At 37.0% G+C, this 20,895-nt stretch overlaps 1 protein-coding gene across 6 annotated transcripts in view; it reads right to left on the reverse strand.

Moving 5' to 3' along the window:
• Positions 1–6,353: 6,353 nt before the first annotated feature.
• The window catches only part of MAP4K3 (mitogen-activated protein kinase kinase kinase kinase 3), a 192,138-nt gene continuing 177,596 nt past the window's right edge, over positions 6,354–20,895 (reverse strand). For 4 of the 6 annotated variants that reach the window (XM_003926787.4, XM_074396229.1, XM_074396227.1 and 1 more), the window contains 7 exons: positions 20,334–20,437; positions 15,574–15,745; positions 14,263–14,331; positions 14,092–14,184; positions 9,413–9,483; positions 8,533–8,588; positions 6,354–7,865 (listed from right to left, as the gene is read on the reverse strand). In XM_003926787.4, the coding sequence (XP_003926836.1) occupies positions 7,778–7,865; positions 8,533–8,588; positions 9,413–9,483; positions 14,092–14,184; positions 14,263–14,331; positions 15,574–15,745; positions 20,334–20,437 (653 nt within the window). In that variant the 3' untranslated portion in view covers positions 6,354–7,777. The remainder of the gene's footprint in view (positions 7,866–8,532; positions 8,589–9,412; positions 9,484–14,091; positions 14,185–14,262; positions 14,332–15,573; positions 15,746–20,333; positions 20,438–20,895) is intronic. The other 2 variants (XM_074396241.1, XM_003926788.4) reach the window with 1 other exon arrangement.

The raw sequence follows: 20,895 nt of genomic DNA on the forward strand, positions 1-20,895 counted from the left end.
GACTCGGGAGCCAGCGGAACCGCAGCGGCGTCTCCCGGGCAACCAGGACGCTCAGGCCGCGCCGGGCGGGGCGGCTTCCGGAGCGGGTTCCCCGGGCGCCTGCAGCCCCGGCCGCGGTCCTTCCTCTTTCGGTGGGTAGCCTCGGGGCCGAGCCTGTAATGTCTGGGTGTGGACGGAGCAAAAGATGCATGAGGGCGCTCAGGAAACATCTCAACCACTTTCCCCTTAATATTGTGATTACTCCAAGTCCCCTTCTTTCCCAAGGCATGGAGAGCACTAAAATTAAGCACAGGTAACGCTTGAATATTGATTAGTTCGTTTCCCTGCAGAGACTTTGAATTTGCAAGATCTTCTGTCATTAGTCATTACTTTTTAGTCTTTCTTAATTATCCAAATACCATTTCAGCAAACTTATGTAGGTTTTTGGATGAAAAGCAGCTATGGCTCAGACGCCATTTTCCTAATTTACTTAGCATTGTACTCGTATCTGGGGCTTAGAATCAGATACAGGTTTGATACCCATTGGGGAAGAAAGTTAATAAAACAGATAATGTAATGAATGCTATGTGGAGATAATGTATGACTTGGGACAGAGAATTTTTGCCAGAGCTTACCCATTTTGTTCCCAGGATTAACTTAGAAATGCTGTATGTTAATAAGCACACACTACTTTGTTTCAGCATCAGCAAAATTCTCCCCATGATCACGGCCAGGTTTAGCACTTCCCTCCTTCCCTCACAGGTGACTCTCCTCTCCTGTTTTCATCCGTCTCATTTCTTTTCCGTTTCTTTCAGTTCCTTAGATACATGCTCAAATCTCCTATCTTAAAATCAAACCAAAAACCTTTATCTCCTTCCTCTTTGGAGACCAAACACACTTCCACTAAACTCAAATATAAAACTCACATCTACCCAATTCCTGTATAATTTGCAGTATTATGCTATAGAAAAATTTCTCATTAAGTATACAAGTATCATCCTATGTACAAAACCACCGACATATTTATATCTTCATGATACTTGCTTTCCAGTTTCTGAAACTGTTGATTCCTAGCTGCTTCTCTCATAAGGAGGCTTTTCACAACCAGGCCTATCTTTTTATGCAGCTTCCTGCCCTATTACCCTGCTCCAGGCACCCTAAACTCTGGTTCATTCAATTCAGTGTCACTATTCCTTGAACATACATGCCTTGGCCTAAGCTATAGGTTCCTACCTTGCTTTCTTCCTGCATATGATAAACGCCTCTTCATCTATAAACAAATGTTTCTACACAAATCAGAATTAGGCACAATCTCGTTTTTTGTTTTTGTTTTTTGGAGACAGAGGCTCACTCTGTCACCCAGGCTAAAGTGCAGTGACACAATCATAGCTCACTGCAGCCTCAAACTCATGGGCTCAAGGCATTCTCTCACCTCAGCCGCCCTCCTCAGTAGCTGGGAATATAGGCATGTGCCATTATATCTGGCTAATTCTATTTTTTGTAGAGATGGAGTCTCGCTATGTAACCCAGGCTGGTCTTGAACTCCTGGCCTGAACCTCGTTTTAATACTACTTACTTCCGTTTGCCTCTGTTCATTCAAGTGTGCTCCTTGGATGCATACTGGTTGGGAATTAAATCGTTTCCATCTCTTCTCCAGTGCTAGTAAAGTGCCTTGGCTACACTGCAAATAATCACTATATGTTGTATAAATAATTATCTCACAAAAGTTAAAAAAAAAGGAAGTCTTTGTTATGACTTTTGACTACTTACTTTATATACGTTAACCGTAAATTTTATGTAAATCCTTTTTTCTTTGTACCAAATTTGGGTAAGAAAAATGCCTTTGGCTTTGGTTCTGTTTATGTGATGAATTGTTTATAGACTTGCATTTATTTTGAACCACATGATTATCTCAATTGATGCAGAGAAGGCCTTTGACAAAATTCAACAGCCCTCTATGCAAAAAACCCTCAATAAACTAGGTATTGACGGAATAAACTAGGTATTGATGGAATAAACTAGGTATTGACGGAATTGAGGTATCTCAAAATAATAAAAGCTATTTATGACAAACCAACAGCCAATATCATACTGAATGGGCAAAAACTGGAAGCATTTCCTTTGAAATCTGGCACTGGACAAGGATGCCCTCTCTCACCACTCCTATTCAATATAGTACTGGAAGTTCTAGCCAGAGTAATCAGGCAAGAAAAAGAAATAAAGGGTATTCAAATAGGAAAGGAGGAAGTCAAATTGTCTCTATTTGCAGACAACATGATTGTATATCTAGAAGACCCCACTGTCTCAGCCCAAAATCTCCTGAAATGATAAGCAACTTCAGCAATGTCTCAGGATACAAAATCAATGTGCAAAAATCACAAGCATTCCTATACACCAATAACAGACTTAAAGAGAGCCAAATCAAGAATGAACTGACATTCACAATTGCTACAAAGAGAATAAAATACCTAGGAATACAACTAACAAAGAACATAAAGGACCTCTTCAAGGAGAACTGCAAACCACTGCTTAACGAAATAAGAGAGGACACAAACAGATGGAGAAACATTCCATGCTCATGGTTAGGAAGAATCAATATTGTGAAAATGGCCATACTGCCCAAAGTAATTTACAGATTCAACGCTATTCCCATCAAGCTACCAATGACCTTCTTCACAGAACTGGGAAAAAAAAAAACACCTTAAACTTCATATGAAACCAAAAGAGAGCCTGCATAGCCAAGTCAATTCTAAGCAAAAAGAACAAAGTGGGAGGCATCACACTACTGGACTTTAAACTATACTACAAGACTACAGTAATCAAAACAGCATGGTACTGGTACCAAAACAGAGCTATAGACCAATGGAACAGAACAATGGCCTTGGAAGCAACACAACACATCTACAACCATCTGATCTTTGACAAACCTGACAAAAGCAATAGGGAAAGGATTCCCTGTTTAATAAATGGTGTTGGGAAAACTGGCTAGCCATGTGCAGAAAGCAGAAACTGGACCCCTTCCTCACACCTTACACTAAAATTAACTCCAGATGGATTAAAGACTTAAGCATAAGACCTAACACCATAAAAACCCTAGAAGAAAATCTAGGCAAAACCATTCAGGACATAGGCATAGGTAAGGACTTCATGACCAAAACACCAAAAGCACTGGCAACAAAAGCCAAAATAGACAAATGGGACCTAATCAAACTCCACAGCTTCTGCATGGCAAAAGAAACAGTCATTAGAGTGAATTGGCAACCAACAGAATGGGAAAAATTTTTTTGCAATCTACCCATCTGACAAATGGCTAATATCCAGAATCTACAAAGAACTAAAACTGATTTACAAGAAAAAAAACAAACAAGTCCATTCAAAAGTGCGTGAAGGATATGAACAGATACTTTACAAAAGAAGACATACATGAGGCCAACAAACATATGAAAAAATGCTCATCATCACTGGTCATTAGAGAAATGCAAATCAAAACAACATTGAGATAGCATCTCATGCCAGTTAGAATGGCGATCATTAAAAAATCTGGAGACAACAGATGCTGGAGAGGGTGTGGAGAAATAGGAACACTTTTACACTGTTGGTGGGAGTGTAAATTAGTTCAACCATTGTGGAAGACAGGGTGGTGATTCCTCAAGGACCTAGAAATAGAAATTCCATTTGACCCAGCAATCCCATTACTGGGTATATATCCAAAGGATTATAAATCATTCTACTATAAGGACACCTGCACACGAATGTTCATTGCAGCACAGTTTACAATAGCAAAGACCTGGGACCAACCCAAATGCCCATCGATGATAGACTGGATAGGGAAAATGTGGCACATATACACCATGGAATATTATGCAGCCATCAAAAACGATGAGTTCGTGTCCTTTGTAGGGCCATGGATGAACCTGGAAACCATCATTCTCAGCAAACTGACACAAGAACAGAAAATCAAACACTCATAGGTGGGTGTTGAACAATGGGAACACATGGACACAGGGAGAGGAGCATCACACACTGGGGTCTGTTGGGGGGGAAATAGGGGAGGGACAGTGGGGGTGGGGAGTTGGGGAGAAAGAGCATGGGGAGAAATGCCAGATACAGGTGATGGGAGGAAGGCAGCAAATCACACTGCCATGTATGTACCTATGCAACAATCTTGCATGTTCTTCACATGTACCCCAAAACCTAAAATGCAATTAAAAAAATGCCCTTTGGCAAAGCAAAAATTTAAGACAGAAATTACTCTCTTGTGTTGCAGAAACGGTGAAAATCAAAACCTGAAATCAAACACCCGGAAGAAAAAATACCTAATTTTAGAGGAAAGAATAAGAGAATCTATTTTAGTGGGCAGTGAATATACTGCATGTATTTATGTAACAGCCTCGCATAGTAGTTGAGTATACAATTTGAACTACGTGCCTAGGTTCAAACTTTAGCTCTGTTATTTCCCAGCTATAGTCCTGGGCAAGCTACTTAAACTTTCTGTGCCTCAGTTTCTTCATCTGTAAAAGAGTTAATAGTACCTCACGGGGTGTTCTGAGGCTTATGTGGGATTATGTAAAGCACGTAGATGAGTACCTGGCACACAGATACTTGGACTGGGAACTTACTGTTACATGCCCTCTTAGTGTTTACCCATTATTCTGTACAGCACATACTTTCACCTCTCCACCAGTAATGGTGAAAACTGATATAATCTGTCCTTTGTTTCCTGTATCTTTACTGAAATCAGAGTCACATGTGCAGGCTGAATGATGCCATTAGACCCATAACCAGTTTATCTCATTCTCAAAACCAGTGTCCATGCAATTAGCTAGTTAGACTGCTTGAACTTCAATAAAGATGAAATAGATTGTGTCCAACATGTCAGTGGCTCTCTTCCTTTTCGGGTACGTAAAGATCCATAATCAAAAGTTCCTGGGTGGAGTCTAGAAATTTCACTTTTAGCTATTACCAAAGATGACTCAGAAGCACTGGTTTAAATTTAGTGCCCACCAGTGATTTTCATGCTTGGGATGCAAATCAGAATCATTGGTATAACTTTATAAAAATATAGGTTACTGAGCCTCAGCCCTCAAGATTATGACTCAAGATATATCTTTAGAAAGCTCCTGGGTAATACAAAACCAGTTGTATATTTTATTTTTTGAAAATGCTTCTAAGTGCTTAATAGTTAAATGTGATGTGATGACTAACATTTTTTGAGATATGACCCTTAATATAACTTAGAAGTCTTAAAAACTGAAAAAGTGGTTCGAAAAAGGGTCAACAATCTTGTAAGAGCCAAAAACAGAATCTTGATCTCTTAAAAATTTTTTCCAACAGTCTGTTTTTCAGCAAATTGATCATAATGTAATACTGACAAGGATGTATCTTAAAACAAAGTCATCAGTCAGTCATTAACGCTAGGATTATTCACAAAGTGTTTGGGAAAAGTGATAAATGAACAGTTGTTATGGTTATTAGCATCTGTATGATTTTAGACACAGAAACTGTTAAAGGAAATTATTCGAGGCCATTGTGACAGGTAGTGGCATAAGCAACAGTGGAAATGGTGCTTCTTGATCCCCAATCCAGTTCATCCCTCTCAATCTTCCCCTTCCTTACCTCCAGAACTGCATTTCCTAACACTCCCTTCCTTTCTCTAACCCAGGCCCTAGCAATTTTTTTCTGTAAAGGGTCAGCAAAGTAAGAATTTTAAGCCTTTCAGACAATATAGTTTTTCAGAAGCCACTCATCTTTAATATTGTAGCACAAAAGCAGCACAGATGACATGTAAATGAATGCGTGGTGCTGTGCTCCATTAAAACTTTATTTACAAAAACAGACAGAGGCTGGAGTGGTTTTAGGACTGCAGCTTGCAGACCCCTGTCTCTAACCAGAAAACTTAGGAATGTTTGACTTTTCTCATCAGGAAGCTGAAGATTCTACAAAAGATGCCCTATTCTCCTATGTGGAAATAATAATGCTTCATGAAATTGAAATTACAGATCAAATAAAAATCATGATTTGAGGGACCAAAATTGAGTACTTAAGAATTTAACTATGCCGGGCGCGGTGGCTCAAGCCTGTAATCCCAGCAGAGGCCGAGGAGGGTGGATCACGAGGTCGAGAGATCGAGACCATCGTGGTCAACATGGTGAAACCCCGTCTCTACTAAAAATACAAAAATTAGCTGGGCATGGTGGCGCATGCCTGTAATCCCAGCTACTCAGGAGGCTGAGGCAGGAGAATTGCCTGAGCCCAGGAGGCGGAGGTTGCGGTGAGCCGAGATCGTGCCATTGCACTCCAGCCTGGGTAACAAGAGTGAAACTCCGTCTCAAAAAAAAAAAAAAAAAAAAAAAAAAAAAGAATTTAACTACAAAACAAATGAAGTTTTCCCCCCTTAATGTATTTTAGTGTTACTATATACAGATTAAGCCACATGACAAGCTACTATACAACAGCATGTTAAAAAACATGTTTATTTTACAATATGTACAATCAGAAACATATTTTAAAACCATTATCAATTAAAATAAATGAAGACCATAAATCACAATTTAGTTTGTTCTTAATGTATATACTCACATTAAAATATAAAGAACATATACTAAAAAGAGCCAAAAGTGTGCATTTTGCTAAAACTTGGTATATACATATTCCATTGGAAAAAAGCAATCAAAAATGACTTAAGCCCAAACTAAGTTCCTGTGATGTGTAGTAACCATTATATTGTTTGTATGAGGTAGTAACTAAATCATTTTGGCCATGTTTTAATACTCTCAATCAAAAGAAATATGAAAAGGATCATAAAATAAGGCCAACAAAAGTAAAAATTCTACGAGAAATTTGAACCACTTCACTCTATGGAATGTTACAGTTCTTCAATGTGATTATATGAAATGTGTAGTGAGGACTCTTTAATAATGCTAATTAATTCTTTGTGCATACTGTAATTCAGACCACAATTGCAGTATTATATCACGGTACCGCTATTCTGGGATTCAAAAATGTTCAAAGATATTGTTTTTAAGCAAAGACAAGCGTTATTACAGGATTCTGCTTAAATATAAAAAGACCAGTTACTACAACAGGTGGTTAATTGTAATTGGTTTGCATCACATAGAAAACAATCCAAATACATTTGTGGAGCCAAATGCTTATAGACAGTGTCACAGCTTACTTTTGTGACTTAATACATCACATATCAATACTTTGTGCAAATATAAACACCAGTGTACTTGCATTAAAATTAAAAACAAGATTATAAAATGATTACAGCCTCCATTACAATTTTAAAAGTTACAAGATTTATATTCATATTACTAAATTACATATAATAAAAATACAATAGTGTTAAATGTATTGTTTCATTGCCAGCATCCCATTTTGTAATATAGCCACACCCCAGAATATACTAAAGAATTCTTAAAATATTAACCCCAATTGCATTTTCATCAACATTTACATCTGTACAGATAAGACACTTACTTGTACATCTCATAAAAGTACATTATCTACATCAATTCTTAGTGTATGTCTTCAGCAGTATGAAGTTGCACAGAAAAAGTACTGCCTATATGTACAAAGATTACATAACAATGAATTAAGCACTTGTGTGGTTCAATATGCTAAATATATCCATACCACTTAAAACAAAATTTCCCCCCTCTTGTCTCATGCCACAATAAATTACAAAGTAACTGAAGACAGGTTACTGCAGCTTTTGTACAGCTTCAAGCATCCATTAATGTTGCAGCGGTAGTGTTCTTTCTTTCTAGAGTTAACTGTCAAAGCACAACAATTCTCAGTAACTGTTTTCATGACCCGCCAGGATGTATAAATTGCTATTTGCTGTGGGGTTATCAGTTGGCCTACTTTCCAAAACCACGACCCTAAAAGTAATAAGCAAAAAAACATAAAACAGAACAAAGTTATTCTTGGAAACTAATGTTAGCCCCCAAATATTCCATTGCTTCTCCATTATATGCCTCTATAAATGCTGCTCATTTGATGGTGGGCAGAAATCATTTGCTATCACTGTGATTAGAGGGCCAGTTCTAGCTCCGGAAGTAATTTTGCTGTCCACTGCCTCCCACCTCTAGGCCAGTGTTCTAAGAGTCAGAGGTGGGGAGAAACCTGTATTAGAAATCATTTGGGAAAACCTAATTCTTACTACAAGTTCTACAAACGATTTGCAGTGCAAGAATCTGAAGGTAAATCAGAACAGGTCTCCAAGATCCTATTTGGCATTAACAACAAAAAGTTCTGGTCATTAACATAAGGCATTTCCTCCTCCTGCTGCTGCTGCTGCTGCTGCAAATCAGACATTAGTATGTTTAATGCAAACGAGTACTGACAGATCCATACATTCCTGTTGTTTGGAAGATCAGGTACATTTTCAAATGTGTTCTAACTTTCCGACTTGTGAATTCTTATAGTGTGAAAAATTCAATGTTGCGCATATTCCAGACATTTCGATTCTCTTGAAAAAGAAATGTTTCGTGCTAGATCTATGAAACGTGTTTAGTACTATATATTTAACACAGCCTGTTTTCATACCTGTCAGATCCAAGCAGCCTGAAAATTCTTGTGCTATCTGAAATTTCTTGTGTTACCTGTTCAATTAAAACATAAATTTAATTTCTAAAATTAAAGACACAAAATTTTTAATGGGTACTTCATTATAATTCAACAGAAAAGAAACATAATTCCTAAAATGAAAATATATCCCTGCATGACTATCTGTTAAGTCAGCATGTAGGTACATCAATTTGTTAGTCTATGGGAAATGTGGTTAATTTTGAGTTAATCATAAAATACAGGCAAAGGAAAATAATTTCCTTTTTATCATAAGACTTCAAGGGAAAAACTTAAAAGCAAAGCACTAAATCCATTTTATTTATTAGAAACTCTCATCATTTATGTCAATGCTAATGGCAAGGTTACTGGCAGCAGTAAGCCACTTAGATCTGGTTCTTTTATTTAAAAGGCTGCCATGTAGTATAAAGGAAATATTTAAAAGCCAGACATGCCTTGAGTTTGAATCTCAGTTCTCCCACTTACTGGGCAATGTATTTATAATCTGCTAGAAATGGTTATGCCTTATGTAAAATGGGATAGAAAAGATCTACCATGCAGTAGTGCCCTGCAGTGTTCTTAAAAGGATTAGTGGGTACAATGCCTAGCTAAGGAAGTACTCAATACATAATAATTATCATTCCCACTTCTTCCCCATTAAAATTGTTTGAGTAATGGAGAGAGACAGGTGGCTATAGGTATGGTTTACTGACTTTATCAATAGACTAAATACATTAAATATTAATAAAGTTAACCAATAGAGTGTTACTTGTATCATTTGGGAATCTTCTAAAGTTAGAGAATTGTTTGAAGTAGAATTTGATAATGTCTTGTGACTACTTAATAGACATAATTTACTTACCTCATTAGATCTAAAACTTCTACCTTGCATTCCATGTTTCCAGAAAGCTAGCACACTGTCTTGTAGGCAAACTAGCAGGCAAGAACAGCTCAATTACTGTTAATAGTACAAAAGTTCAACTGATAAGCATCATTTCATCCCTCCATCTCAAATAGCAATATTTCAATTCACAATTTATGTCAGCACTTTCATATTTATATGACATCTTTACATTTGAAAAGTTTGGCCAAGAGTGGTGGCTCAAGCCTGTAATCCCAGCACTTTGGGAGGCCGAGGCGGGTGGATCACGAGGTTGAGAGATCGAGACCATCGTGGTCAACATGGTGAAACCCCGTCTCTACTAAAAATACAAAAAATTAGCTGGGCATGGTGGCACGTGCCTGTAATCCCAGCTACTCAGGAGGCTGAGGCAGGAGAATTGCCTGAACCCAGGAGGCGGAGGTTGCGGTGAGCCGAGATCGCACCATTGCACTCCAGCCTGGGTAACAAGAGCGAAACTCCGTCTCAAAAAAAAAAGAAAAAAAAAAGAAAAGTTTACAAATATACTATACAGAGCTTATACATCTTTTTGGTAGAAAAAAAAATTCACTAAAAATATTTTTGTTACAGAAATGTTTGTTTCGATAATTTTTTTTTTTTTGAGGCAAGAGTCTCGCTCTGTTGTCCAGGCTAAAGTGCAGTGGGGCAGTCTCGGCTCACTGCAATCTCTGCCTCCCAGGTTCCAGTGGTTCTTGTGCCTCAGCTACCCAACTAGTTGGGAATGCAGGCGTGTACCACTGTGCTCAGTTAATTTTTTTGTGTTTTGAGTAGAGTGGAGTTTCACTACGCTGGCCAGGCTGGTTTCTAACTCCTGGCTTCAAGTCATCTGCCTGCCTCGGCCTCCCAAAGTGCTGGGATTACAGCCGTGAGCCACTGCATTTCACCTATTTTGATAAATTTCAAAAATAAAATACATCAACCATACAGAAAAATACAGAGAATACCATAAAAATACATGTGTATCCACTACCCAATCAAATCCTAACATTCTGCCGTATTTGCTTTAAATAAAAACAAATACAACTGGCATTCCCTACATGCCCTCCCCTATTCCCAGTTCCCAAATCCTTATCTTCCCTGAGACAACCACTATTGTAAATTTGGTACTGATCATTCTCATGCATGTTTTTACTGTTACTATTCCGTAAGTTTATACTATCAATATCAATATTATATAGAGTATTTCTAACCTTCATACATTTGCTATGATGCACATTTAGGTTATTTCTAGTTTTTCACTATTACAAACAATTTTGCAATAAATATTTTGTACATCTAGGCCGGGCGCGGTGGCTCAAGCCTGTAATCCCAGCACTTTGGAAGGCTGAGGCGGGTGGATCACGAGGTCGAGAGATCGAGACCAACCTGGTCAACATGGTGAAACCCCATCTCTACTAAAAATACAAAAAATTAGCTGGGCATGGTGGTGCGTGCCTATAATCCCAGCTACTCAGGAGGCTGAGGCAGGAGAATTGCCTGAACCCAGGAGGCGGAGGTTGCAGTGAGCTGAGATCGCGCCATTGCACTCCAGCCTGGGTAACAAGAGCGAAACTCCGTCTCAAAAAAAAAAAAAAAAAAAAAAATTTGTACATCTTAAATACATGTACAAATCTTTCTTGGGGGTAGACACCTATAAATAGAATTACCGAAGCACAGGGCATAAATAGAGCAAGTTTTAGTTTTGTTTTTTATGTTTGCATCTTTAATACATATTTTTGCATACATTCAGGGAGGAAGAAATCTTAGTTTTGTTTTCTGCAGGTAACCAATTATACCAGCTTCATTTGTTGAATGGCCCATTTCTTCCCCACTAATACATAGTGCCATGAATTTCCATTTACATGTGGGTCTATTTCTGGTCCCTTTCTTCTGTCCCACTCTTTTACCTATTTATTTCTCTGTTGCTACCACACTACCTTAATCACTATGGCTTCATAGTAAGTTTCAATATTCAGTAGAAAAGGATTTGTCAACATTTATTTTATCATTCTTGGTCTTTGTCTCTTCCATATACATTTATTTTTTATTTAAAAAAATTATTTGTAGAGATGGGGGTCTCTCTATGTTTCCCAGGTTGGTCTTGAAACCCTGACTCAAGCAATTCTCCTGCCTCAGTCTCCTACGGTGTTGTGATTACAGGCATGAGCCACTGTGCCTGGCCATTCCATATGAATTTTAAGATGAGCTTATCAAGTGGCACAAAATACCATGTTGGGGTTCTTACTGTAGATGCAGTGAATCTGTGGATTAACTGAAGAACTAGCATCTTTCTTGTTTTAGTCTTTCTACCCATGGACATGATGTAGTTCTTTTTTTTTTTTTTTTGAGACGGAGTTTCGCTCTTGTTACCCAGGCTGGAGTGCAATGGTGCGATCTCGGCTCACCGCAACCTCCGCCTCCTGGGTTCAGGCAATTCTCCTGCCTCAGCCTCCTGAGTAGCTGGGATTACAGGCATGCGCCACCATGCCCAGCTAATTTTTTGTATTTTTAGTAGAGACAGGGTTTCACCATGTTGACCAGATGGTCTCGATCTCTCGACCTCGTGATCCACCCGCCTCGGCCTCCCAAAGTGCTGGGATTACAGGCTTGAGCCACCGCGCCCAGCCCATGATGTAGTTCTTGACTTGTTAAATCTTTTATGTCTTTAAGAAAAAATTTGGAGTTTCCTAGATAATGATCTTAAAAATGGTTGGATTTCATTTATTCTTGTATGTGTTACTTTATTGCCGTTGTGAAAGGAATCTTTTTTCCTATTAAGTTTTTCACTCATTATTTAGGAAAGCTATTCTTTGGTGTTACTCATATCTACCAACTCTAATTAACTCAATTCTCTTATTTGCACTAGTAATTTATTAAGAGAGTTTTATATTCTCTTTACATAATCATACCATCAGCAAAAAGGGTTCTTTCTTTTTCTTTCTAATCTTCATACTTCCCCTTTCTCATCTAATAGACAATATTGAAATGTGATAATTGGAAATATCCTTATTTAGCTCTCCACTTTAATGGGAATTAGTTTGATCATTAAACATATTTTTAACAGGCTTTGCTAGGTGAAGGACATTCCCTTCTATTCCCAATTTGCTAAGAAGTATTATTTTTTAAAAAAATCAATAATGACAGATTTTACTGAATGCTTTTTGGCTATCTACTAAAGAGTTACATGATTTTCTCTTTTAATATTTGGTGCTGTGTATTACATAAATACATTTTCTGATGCTGAACCATCCTTGCTTTCCTGGGATAGTCTACTATTTGATAATGTGTAATTCTATTTGCTAATAATTTATTTAGATTTCTAAAAATCAATTTTTATGAGATTAGATTATAATTTGTGTTTTCTGTGCTAATCTTGTTTGATTTTAGCATCAGTGTTAAACATTGATTTATTCAGAATTCGCTGTCTACAGTCTGAAAGTTTGTACAGGATAGGGATTATCTTCTCCTTTATGGGGGGAGGTAGATAAAAATCACCTAAAAAACCATCATGCTTGATTATCAGGCACCTCAAGCAATGAACCTGGCTGTGGTTCTCCACCTCCTGTGGGGTACTTCTATAACTGGAGACCAGTAGGCCTGTTAGCTTCAGACCTGTACACTGCTTTGAGATTCTGTTATTGACCTTGCTTTTTGGCCCTGGCTATGTCTTTGAAAGCACAGATTCCACTTTAACATCTTGATCAGATGCTCCTTGAAACTGACTTATCAGACAATGAACTAACTACCTTTAGTCTTACCCTCTGCCAATATACATAAATGGAAATATCTTTATTTTACTTAAGAACACCAGAAAGTGTGCCTAGTTAAATATTAATCCCATTCATTTTCCCAGCACCATCCTATATAAGTTAATTTTCACCTTATTTTTCCTGAATGTAATCATTTAAAAATATTGACTCTGTCAGAAATCCTTTTCCAGAAAAAAACTCCTATTAAGCAAAATGTGAGAATGACAAGAAGAAACTTCCACATACTTACAAATCTCTGATCAGCAGCTACAACAGCCAAAACATAACCTGGTATACTAAGTACTAAATTTTAAAATACTTATAGAAAAACCCTATAGGCGTCTGGAGGAAATGGGAATTCATAACTATGTCATGAGAAATGATACTATTTCTTCTAAGGAAGATAACATTATCTACATTACAGTTATTAAACAATTTTAGAGAATGTGTAAGAATGAAGGCTGACAGTAACCTCATATTTATTATACCCTCTATTTTTATTTTGTTTTTTGAGACAAAAGTCTCGCTCTGTCACCCAGGCTGGAGTGCAATGGTGTGATCTCAACTCACTGCAACCTCCCCTTCCCAGGTTCAAGTGATTTTCATGCCTCAGCTTCCCGAGTAGCTGGGACTACAGGCACATGCCAGCATGCCTAGCTAATTTTTGTATTTTTAGTAGACACAGGGTTTCCCCATGTTGGCTAGGCTGGTCTTGAACTCCTGGCCTCAAGTGATCCACCAGCCTTGGCCTCCCAAAGTGTCGCGATTACAGGCATGAGCCACCATGTCCAGCCATATTCTCTATTTAAAAAAAGTGAGTCCTTAATAATATCAATCTTTAATTTTGAATAATTAGCAGATAAGTTATTTTAAGGAGCTCATAATGCAAAGAATTATAAACCTTTGACTTACCTATTGATTCAATCTGGAAATCAAAGGTGAGTTCTGATGATAATTTTCTGCTAGATTTTAATCTTCCTTGGAGATTTACTATTTTTATACAACCTAGAGGAAAAAGAGTCACTCAGAAACTAAGATAAAAGAAGTCTTATTAAAGTAAGACATTTATAAATAAAAACTTACAGTCCAAGCATACAAGAATGGTATCTCTCTCCAGCTGGGTTACATGAGTAACATTTGTCTGTGGGGTATCTACAACACAAACAAATCTTGGTAAGCCAGAGAAAACTGTAATACTTAAAGCAAGGAGATATTTAAGAAAAAGAATTCTGAGGAAAATAGTACTTGAAATGTATATAAGTCTTTTGTAATACACATGTAGTGACTGAGCCAAGCTATTTGGGTTTGAACACTGATGTAAGCTAAATAATTTAAGTGTTCAACAGAGCATATGTTGGCTGTGGTCAACACAACTGGCAATGCGGAACACATGGATATAGAAAGCTGGCTGCACTAGGAAACAAACTAGACTGAAAATATCTTATAATGTAACTTTTCCTTGTTTAAAAACCAATTTTTCTATTAGTCGGAAAAATAAAAAGCATCAAAATATTAAAAATATTTGAGTCTATATAAATTGTTATTTCCCTTTTATTTGTTTGAAGGAAAAAAGTACCTTAGTTGGTATTCAATTTGTAATATTAATTTAATTATTTCCAAGAAAGATTAATGCAAATATGACTTTATAGGTTACCTATACATAGTGTCCTTAAGAGACATTGTTATTTAGAATACATGTCACCAAAATCAAGTAACAACCCAGGTATATAGCTCATTTTATAGCAAGAGGTGTGTTCATGCACAATTGTTTATTAATATATACCAAATATATATACCAATAATATATACAGGACTTTAAGGATCAGATCCTTATCATATTCATTTCTTAATTAAAAAATTGGTGTATATGCTGTCAGTATACATGTTTTGCCAATGTTCGCTTGATTTACTTGGTTGGTTAGTTAGAGGCAGGACCTCATTCTGTCACCCAGGCTGGAGTGCAGTGGCATGAACATAGCTCACTGCACCCTTGACCTCCTGCACTCAAGGCCTCCCTGGTAGGTGGGACTACAGGCATACACCACCATGCCCAGCTAACTTTTATATACTTTTTACATACTTTTTTATAGTGACAGGGTCTTGCTACATTGCCCAGGCTGTTCTGGAACTCCTGAACTCAAGCAATCCTCTCACCTTGGCCTTCCAAAGTACTGGGATTACAGGGGTGACCCACCATGCCCTGCCTACCAAAGTTTTAAATGTGTCATATGAATTAACTATTTTAAAGAGAGTAATCTTCTCTTCATCCAGTTAATAATAATTATTTAAGACTGGCAGTGTATGCACTTTTTGCTTAATAAGAGATACAGTAAACTTACTCCTTATAAAACCAGTACATGTATTACCCTGAATAATTCCATAAAAATTACGAACCTGATTCTGTAAACCATGAAGAAGTAGAATTTGGATTGACCGTCTCAAATCGAACCACCTGGTTGAAGTCTCTACCTCTACTGACACCAACGCAAACTAAAGGGTACTCCTGTTCAGGAACTACCAGCATTTCAAACATTCTAAGTGGACATGGTATAGGAAAATCTATGTGCTAGAGAAAGAAACAAAAATACATTAAACCAAGGAAAATAAAAGCCAAATAATTCTGTGAGAATACTATAAAACAGCTTTCTACTATAAAGATTGCATCTTGTCACAGAAATTCAGGTACTGCAGAAAAATCTAAATTATGAAGTATCTTTATAAAGATTTTAGGTTTACCACCGTAAAATATTTTAAAGTTATAATTACATGATTTTAGGACATTAAGGCTGGAAGAGAACTTCTAAGTCACGTGTCCAACCCTCTCTTTTCAGAGTTGGATACTGGGGCCCAAGAATTGGGTGACTGGCCCGTGGTCGCCTGGCCTTTGTGATGGAGTCTCCTGTCTCCCAATTTCATGCTTCTTCAGTTACACTCCTCTACCTTCTTAATCAACTGAGCAAATGCTAAGCTGAGAACTGAAATGCTAATTAGCAAGAGGCACTCCTCTTGTAAGATGTAAACATAAAAAGTCATGAATAAAAAAAAGTTAGCTTCTTCATACATTTTATCAATAAACCCATTTTAATTTTATATGTTTAAAATTTCTTTTTTATTGCTACAAAGAATAAATTCACGTTCTGAAGGACTAAAAAAAAAAGGATAGAAAACACTAACTTCATTAGTAATCAAGAAATAGAATCACAATGAGATATACATACCCACCAGCATGGCTAAAATTAAAAAGACCGACAAATAATAAGCATCCAAGAGGAGTAAGCAAATGCTCATACAACACTGGTGGTGGGAGACAGAGGGGCACAGCCACACTGGTTAACTGCATTATCTATTAATGCTGGAGATATACATTCCTTATGACCTTACAATAATACTCCTAGGCATACATTCTAGAGAACATGAGTACACACATACAAGAAATGAATACAGAAACGTTCAAGCAGCATTGTTCAGGACAACAAACAACTGGAAATAATCCAAATGCATCTTAACAGTAAAATAGATAAAATTATGGCATATTCACAAAATACAAAATTATACAAAGAGAACTGAAAAATGAATAAACTATAGCTGTGTCAAATAAACTACAGCTGTACACATATACAATGTTGAACAAAAACCCAGACACAAATGAGCATACTTTATAATTCCACTTAAATACTGTTGAAAAATTAAATAAAATTAATTCTAATGTTTAGGGATATGTGCATAGATAGTAAAAAGAGAAAGAAAAGTAAGAACTTTCTAGGTTTCCTTTTTAAAAACAGAGGCAGGGAGCTGACTAAAAGGGAGGATGACGAGGGAAATGCTAAAATTTTTCTTCACAAAAAAGTTTTTTAAAAAAATACTCTCATGCACATTTTATTTAGTTCATTCTTATATATTTTTGTTGCTTTTATAAATCGGCTGTTTTCACTGTATTTTCCAAATAGTTATTGGTAGTATTTAACAAAGCTACTGGATTTGATTTTTTTTTTTTTAATCTGGCAAATCATAAATTCTAAAGGTAAGTAAAAGGTGCAACGGGGGATATCGTAACTAATAGTTTTAAAGTGTTGGAAGATACAAAATGGTACTTGTGTCTGGAACGTGAAGCTCTGTGTTCACCTGCTGTTCCCACATTCCTTCCTTCCCTGTGGCTGCTAAGTGAGGCCTCCATCCCACAGGCACAGACCCTTCATCAATATTCTGCAAACCTCTTGCTAGGAGCTTTCCCATTACCTTGGGGCACATGCTTTTGATAAAATCTGTCATTTTAAATAAGGTACGGCAATTTAAGTAATTCTTTTTGAAATAAAGAGCAATGAAGCAGGAAAAAAAAGTGCTTCTGTTTAAAGATGCATGTTTAAACTTTTATAGTCGAAACACAAAAACAATGCTTCTGTTTTTTTTTTTTTTAAAGACAAACCAATAGATTTTTACTACTTCTACATAGTTTCCAATAATAACTAAGCAATTTGTGTACGACATTAACAGAAGGGGATTCACGTCTAATAGTTTTAAATCCAGTTGCTATTGGAGATTGTCCTTGAGGGCAGCAACTATATCATATATTTCTGTCTCTCCAGTAAATAACACAGTACTTGTCTGCAATAGGTACATTATGTTTGCTGGGGAGATCTTTAATTTTTAACTTTTATTTAGATGAAAATGCAGTCTAGGCCAGGCATAGTGACTCATGCCTGTAATCCTAGCACTTTGGGAGGCCAAGGCAGATGGACCACGAGGTCAGGAGTTTGAGACAAGCCTGGCCAAGATGGTGAAACCCCATCTTTAGTAAAAATACAAAAATTAGCCGGGCTAAAAAAAAAAAAAGAGAAAGAAAGAAAATCCAGTCTAATGATGTTGGAAATGTCGTTAAGAGGAAAGAATAATATAGAAAGCATAAAAATGTTTTTGAATACATCTGATGAAGAGTTCTAGTACAGAAATATCATAAATACTAACTGAAATAATGTTAAATACAGAGACAAAAGGAAAGCTGAGTTCAGATTAAGGAAAGTAGATAAACTTTATAGCTCAGAAAGTTTAAGGAAAGGGAGAAGAGTGATTAAAATCTTGATGGAGACCTGCAAGTAGAATTGTACTACAAATTCACTATCAGAATGCTGGTAACAGGCCTCATTAGAGCCATGCCAATCTCCCTGGTGCCATCTACTGGATAAAGCTTCCCCTGTCTTCAAACTATATATTCCCTCCTGCATGCTCTTGATAACTATAATTCCCTTAATAGAGAAAAGTGTCTTTCATTATATATTAGGATAAACGGCTTAACATATTAGATAACATATAAAATTCATTCATACCAGCGTAATCAGTCTATCAGTATACAAGAATAACTGATAAATGATGAACCTTTTTCATTTTGATAGAGGTTAGGAATAAAAGGAATAGGAAGAACATATTTAAAATGGACTAAGGAAGAAAGAAAGGAAAAAGCTAGGAAAGGAAGGGGTTGCCGAAAAATTAAACTGTGCAGACTTTACCATCACATCTTTGATACAGCATCCTTTTGTCAAATAAACAAGAACAAAGAGGAGCTAAGAACAGCCGGGCATGGTGGCTCACGCCTGTAATCCCAGCACTTTGGGAGGCTGAGGCGGGCGGATCACGAGGTCAAGAGATCGAGACCATCCTGGTCAACATGGTGAAACCCCGTCTCTACTAAAAATACAAAAAATTAGCTGGGCATGGTGGCGCGTGCCTGTAATCCCAGCTACTCAGGAGGCTGAGGCAGGAGAATTGCCTGAACGCAGGAGGCGGAGGTTGCGGTGAGCCGAGATCGCGCCATTGCACTGCAGCCTGGGTAACAAGAGCGAAACTCCGTCTCAAAAAAAAAAAAAAAGAAAAAGAAAAAAAAAAGAACAAAACAATTTTTGCCATAAACGGGCTGTATTCAGTGGTTCTGCTTTAGACAACTTATAAGGCTATCTTCCCCTGAGCTTTCAGTTTAAATAATTTTTGTTTCAGTGCATTTACCTGTAGAATTAATACTTCAATAGGTTTCAAATTCTTCAAACTATATTTTCTTCTTGAGGTTAACACTGATATAAAAATGAAAACTAGATTTCTTTGTCACGTATAGGATTTAAAACAACAGGAGAATACCTTTAAACATCTTAATACTATAAAATTTAGTAAAAACCCCACTCCAGCTATATTCTGACTCTAATTTCTACTGAGATCAAATGCACATGAAATAAGATCACTTAGTCCATATATAACAGCAAAGAACTCTAAAAATTAATTTGGTATTTCCTTGATGTAACAGCCTGTACTTCACACATTTTTTTTTTTGAGACGGAGTTTCGCTCTTGTTACACAGGCTGGAGTGCAATGGCACGATCTCGGCTCACCGCAACCTCTGCCTCCCGGGTTCAGGCAATTCTCCTGCCTCAACCTCCTGAGTAGCTGGGATTACAGGCATGCGCCACCATGCCCAGCTAATTTTTTGTATTTTTTAGTAGAGACGGGGTTTCACCATGTTGACCAGGATGGTCTCGATCTCTTGACCTCGTGATCCACCCGCCTCAGCCTCCCAAAGTGCTGTTATTACAGGCTTGAGCCACCGCGCCTGGCCCCACTTTACACATTTTCAATGTTTATTTTTCTTTAAATGTCAGCTATATATAAATGATAGTATTTTAAAAATTATTCAATAATTAATGGTTCTAGAAAAACTTAAAAAAAAAAAAAATCTGTGGAAAGGCCTGGGCAAATTAATAAGGAGGTATACAACTAAAAACAGCTCGCTTCCCTGTCATTATGGTTATCCCTAGTTTTCCTAGACCAAACTGCAACCTGTATGTTGTTTTTAGCTGTGATGGAGGTCAACCAGAGAGTATCTTGGAAACATTTCACTAATCTTTTAGTACTTGTTTCTGCCATCAGGCTGTGTATGTGAGACACTATTTCCAGCTCCCTCCTGCCATACCCTTGAACTATTTCTCTAGTCTCTTATACAACTTTTACTAGACCAATTGAGTTCCTTACATTTGGGCAGATTTTCACAACCCTGCTATATTGTCCAAAATCATTAAATTAACTTTAAAATTAACTGAAAAAAATGTTTCTTTAAAGAACAGTAAGGTTGACAAGCTTTTATACTAAGAATAAGATAGTTTGACTTTAATGCTTACCTTAATTAACATAAATTTCTGCATTGGTTCAACCCATTCCAACAGAACAATGCTAGTCTGAAGTGCTCCACATAGGTATTTATGGCCTGTATAAGGATTTCTTACTGTCAAAGCAAAAAAATAAATATAAGTTCTCTTATAATACAATGTCCTTATGACAATAAATGCATGCTCAAAAAACCAAAACTAAACATACATCAAAATCAAAAGTGGGGTACCAGTTCAATTTCTTAATTAGAGGGCTAGGTGAAAAAAATACTGTTTCAGGTAATAGCAGGAAATACCCTCTTACCTTGCAGGATTTTTATTTGTATGCACAATGAAACTGCTGGTTTTAATGGGGCTGTGGGGTAGGAGGAAGGACTTTTGGTCTTAATTAAGATGGCAGAAAAATTACCTGAGTTGGCAACATTCTGATAAAAGGGTCAAAGCAAATTGGGGAAGAAGTTGTTAAACTCGTAAGATATAACACATTTAGGTGCTCTTGGTTGTACTATTCAGAGGCAATAATGTTTTGTTTCTGAAAATAAAACACTTGTCCATCTTTCCCCTTTCTATTAAA

Source organism: Saimiri boliviensis, chromosome 1, assembly GCF_048565385.1.
Source record: "Saimiri boliviensis isolate mSaiBol1 chromosome 1, mSaiBol1.pri, whole genome shotgun sequence".
In the NCBI taxonomy this organism is placed as follows: Eukaryota; Metazoa; Chordata; class Mammalia; order Primates; family Cebidae; genus Saimiri; species Saimiri boliviensis.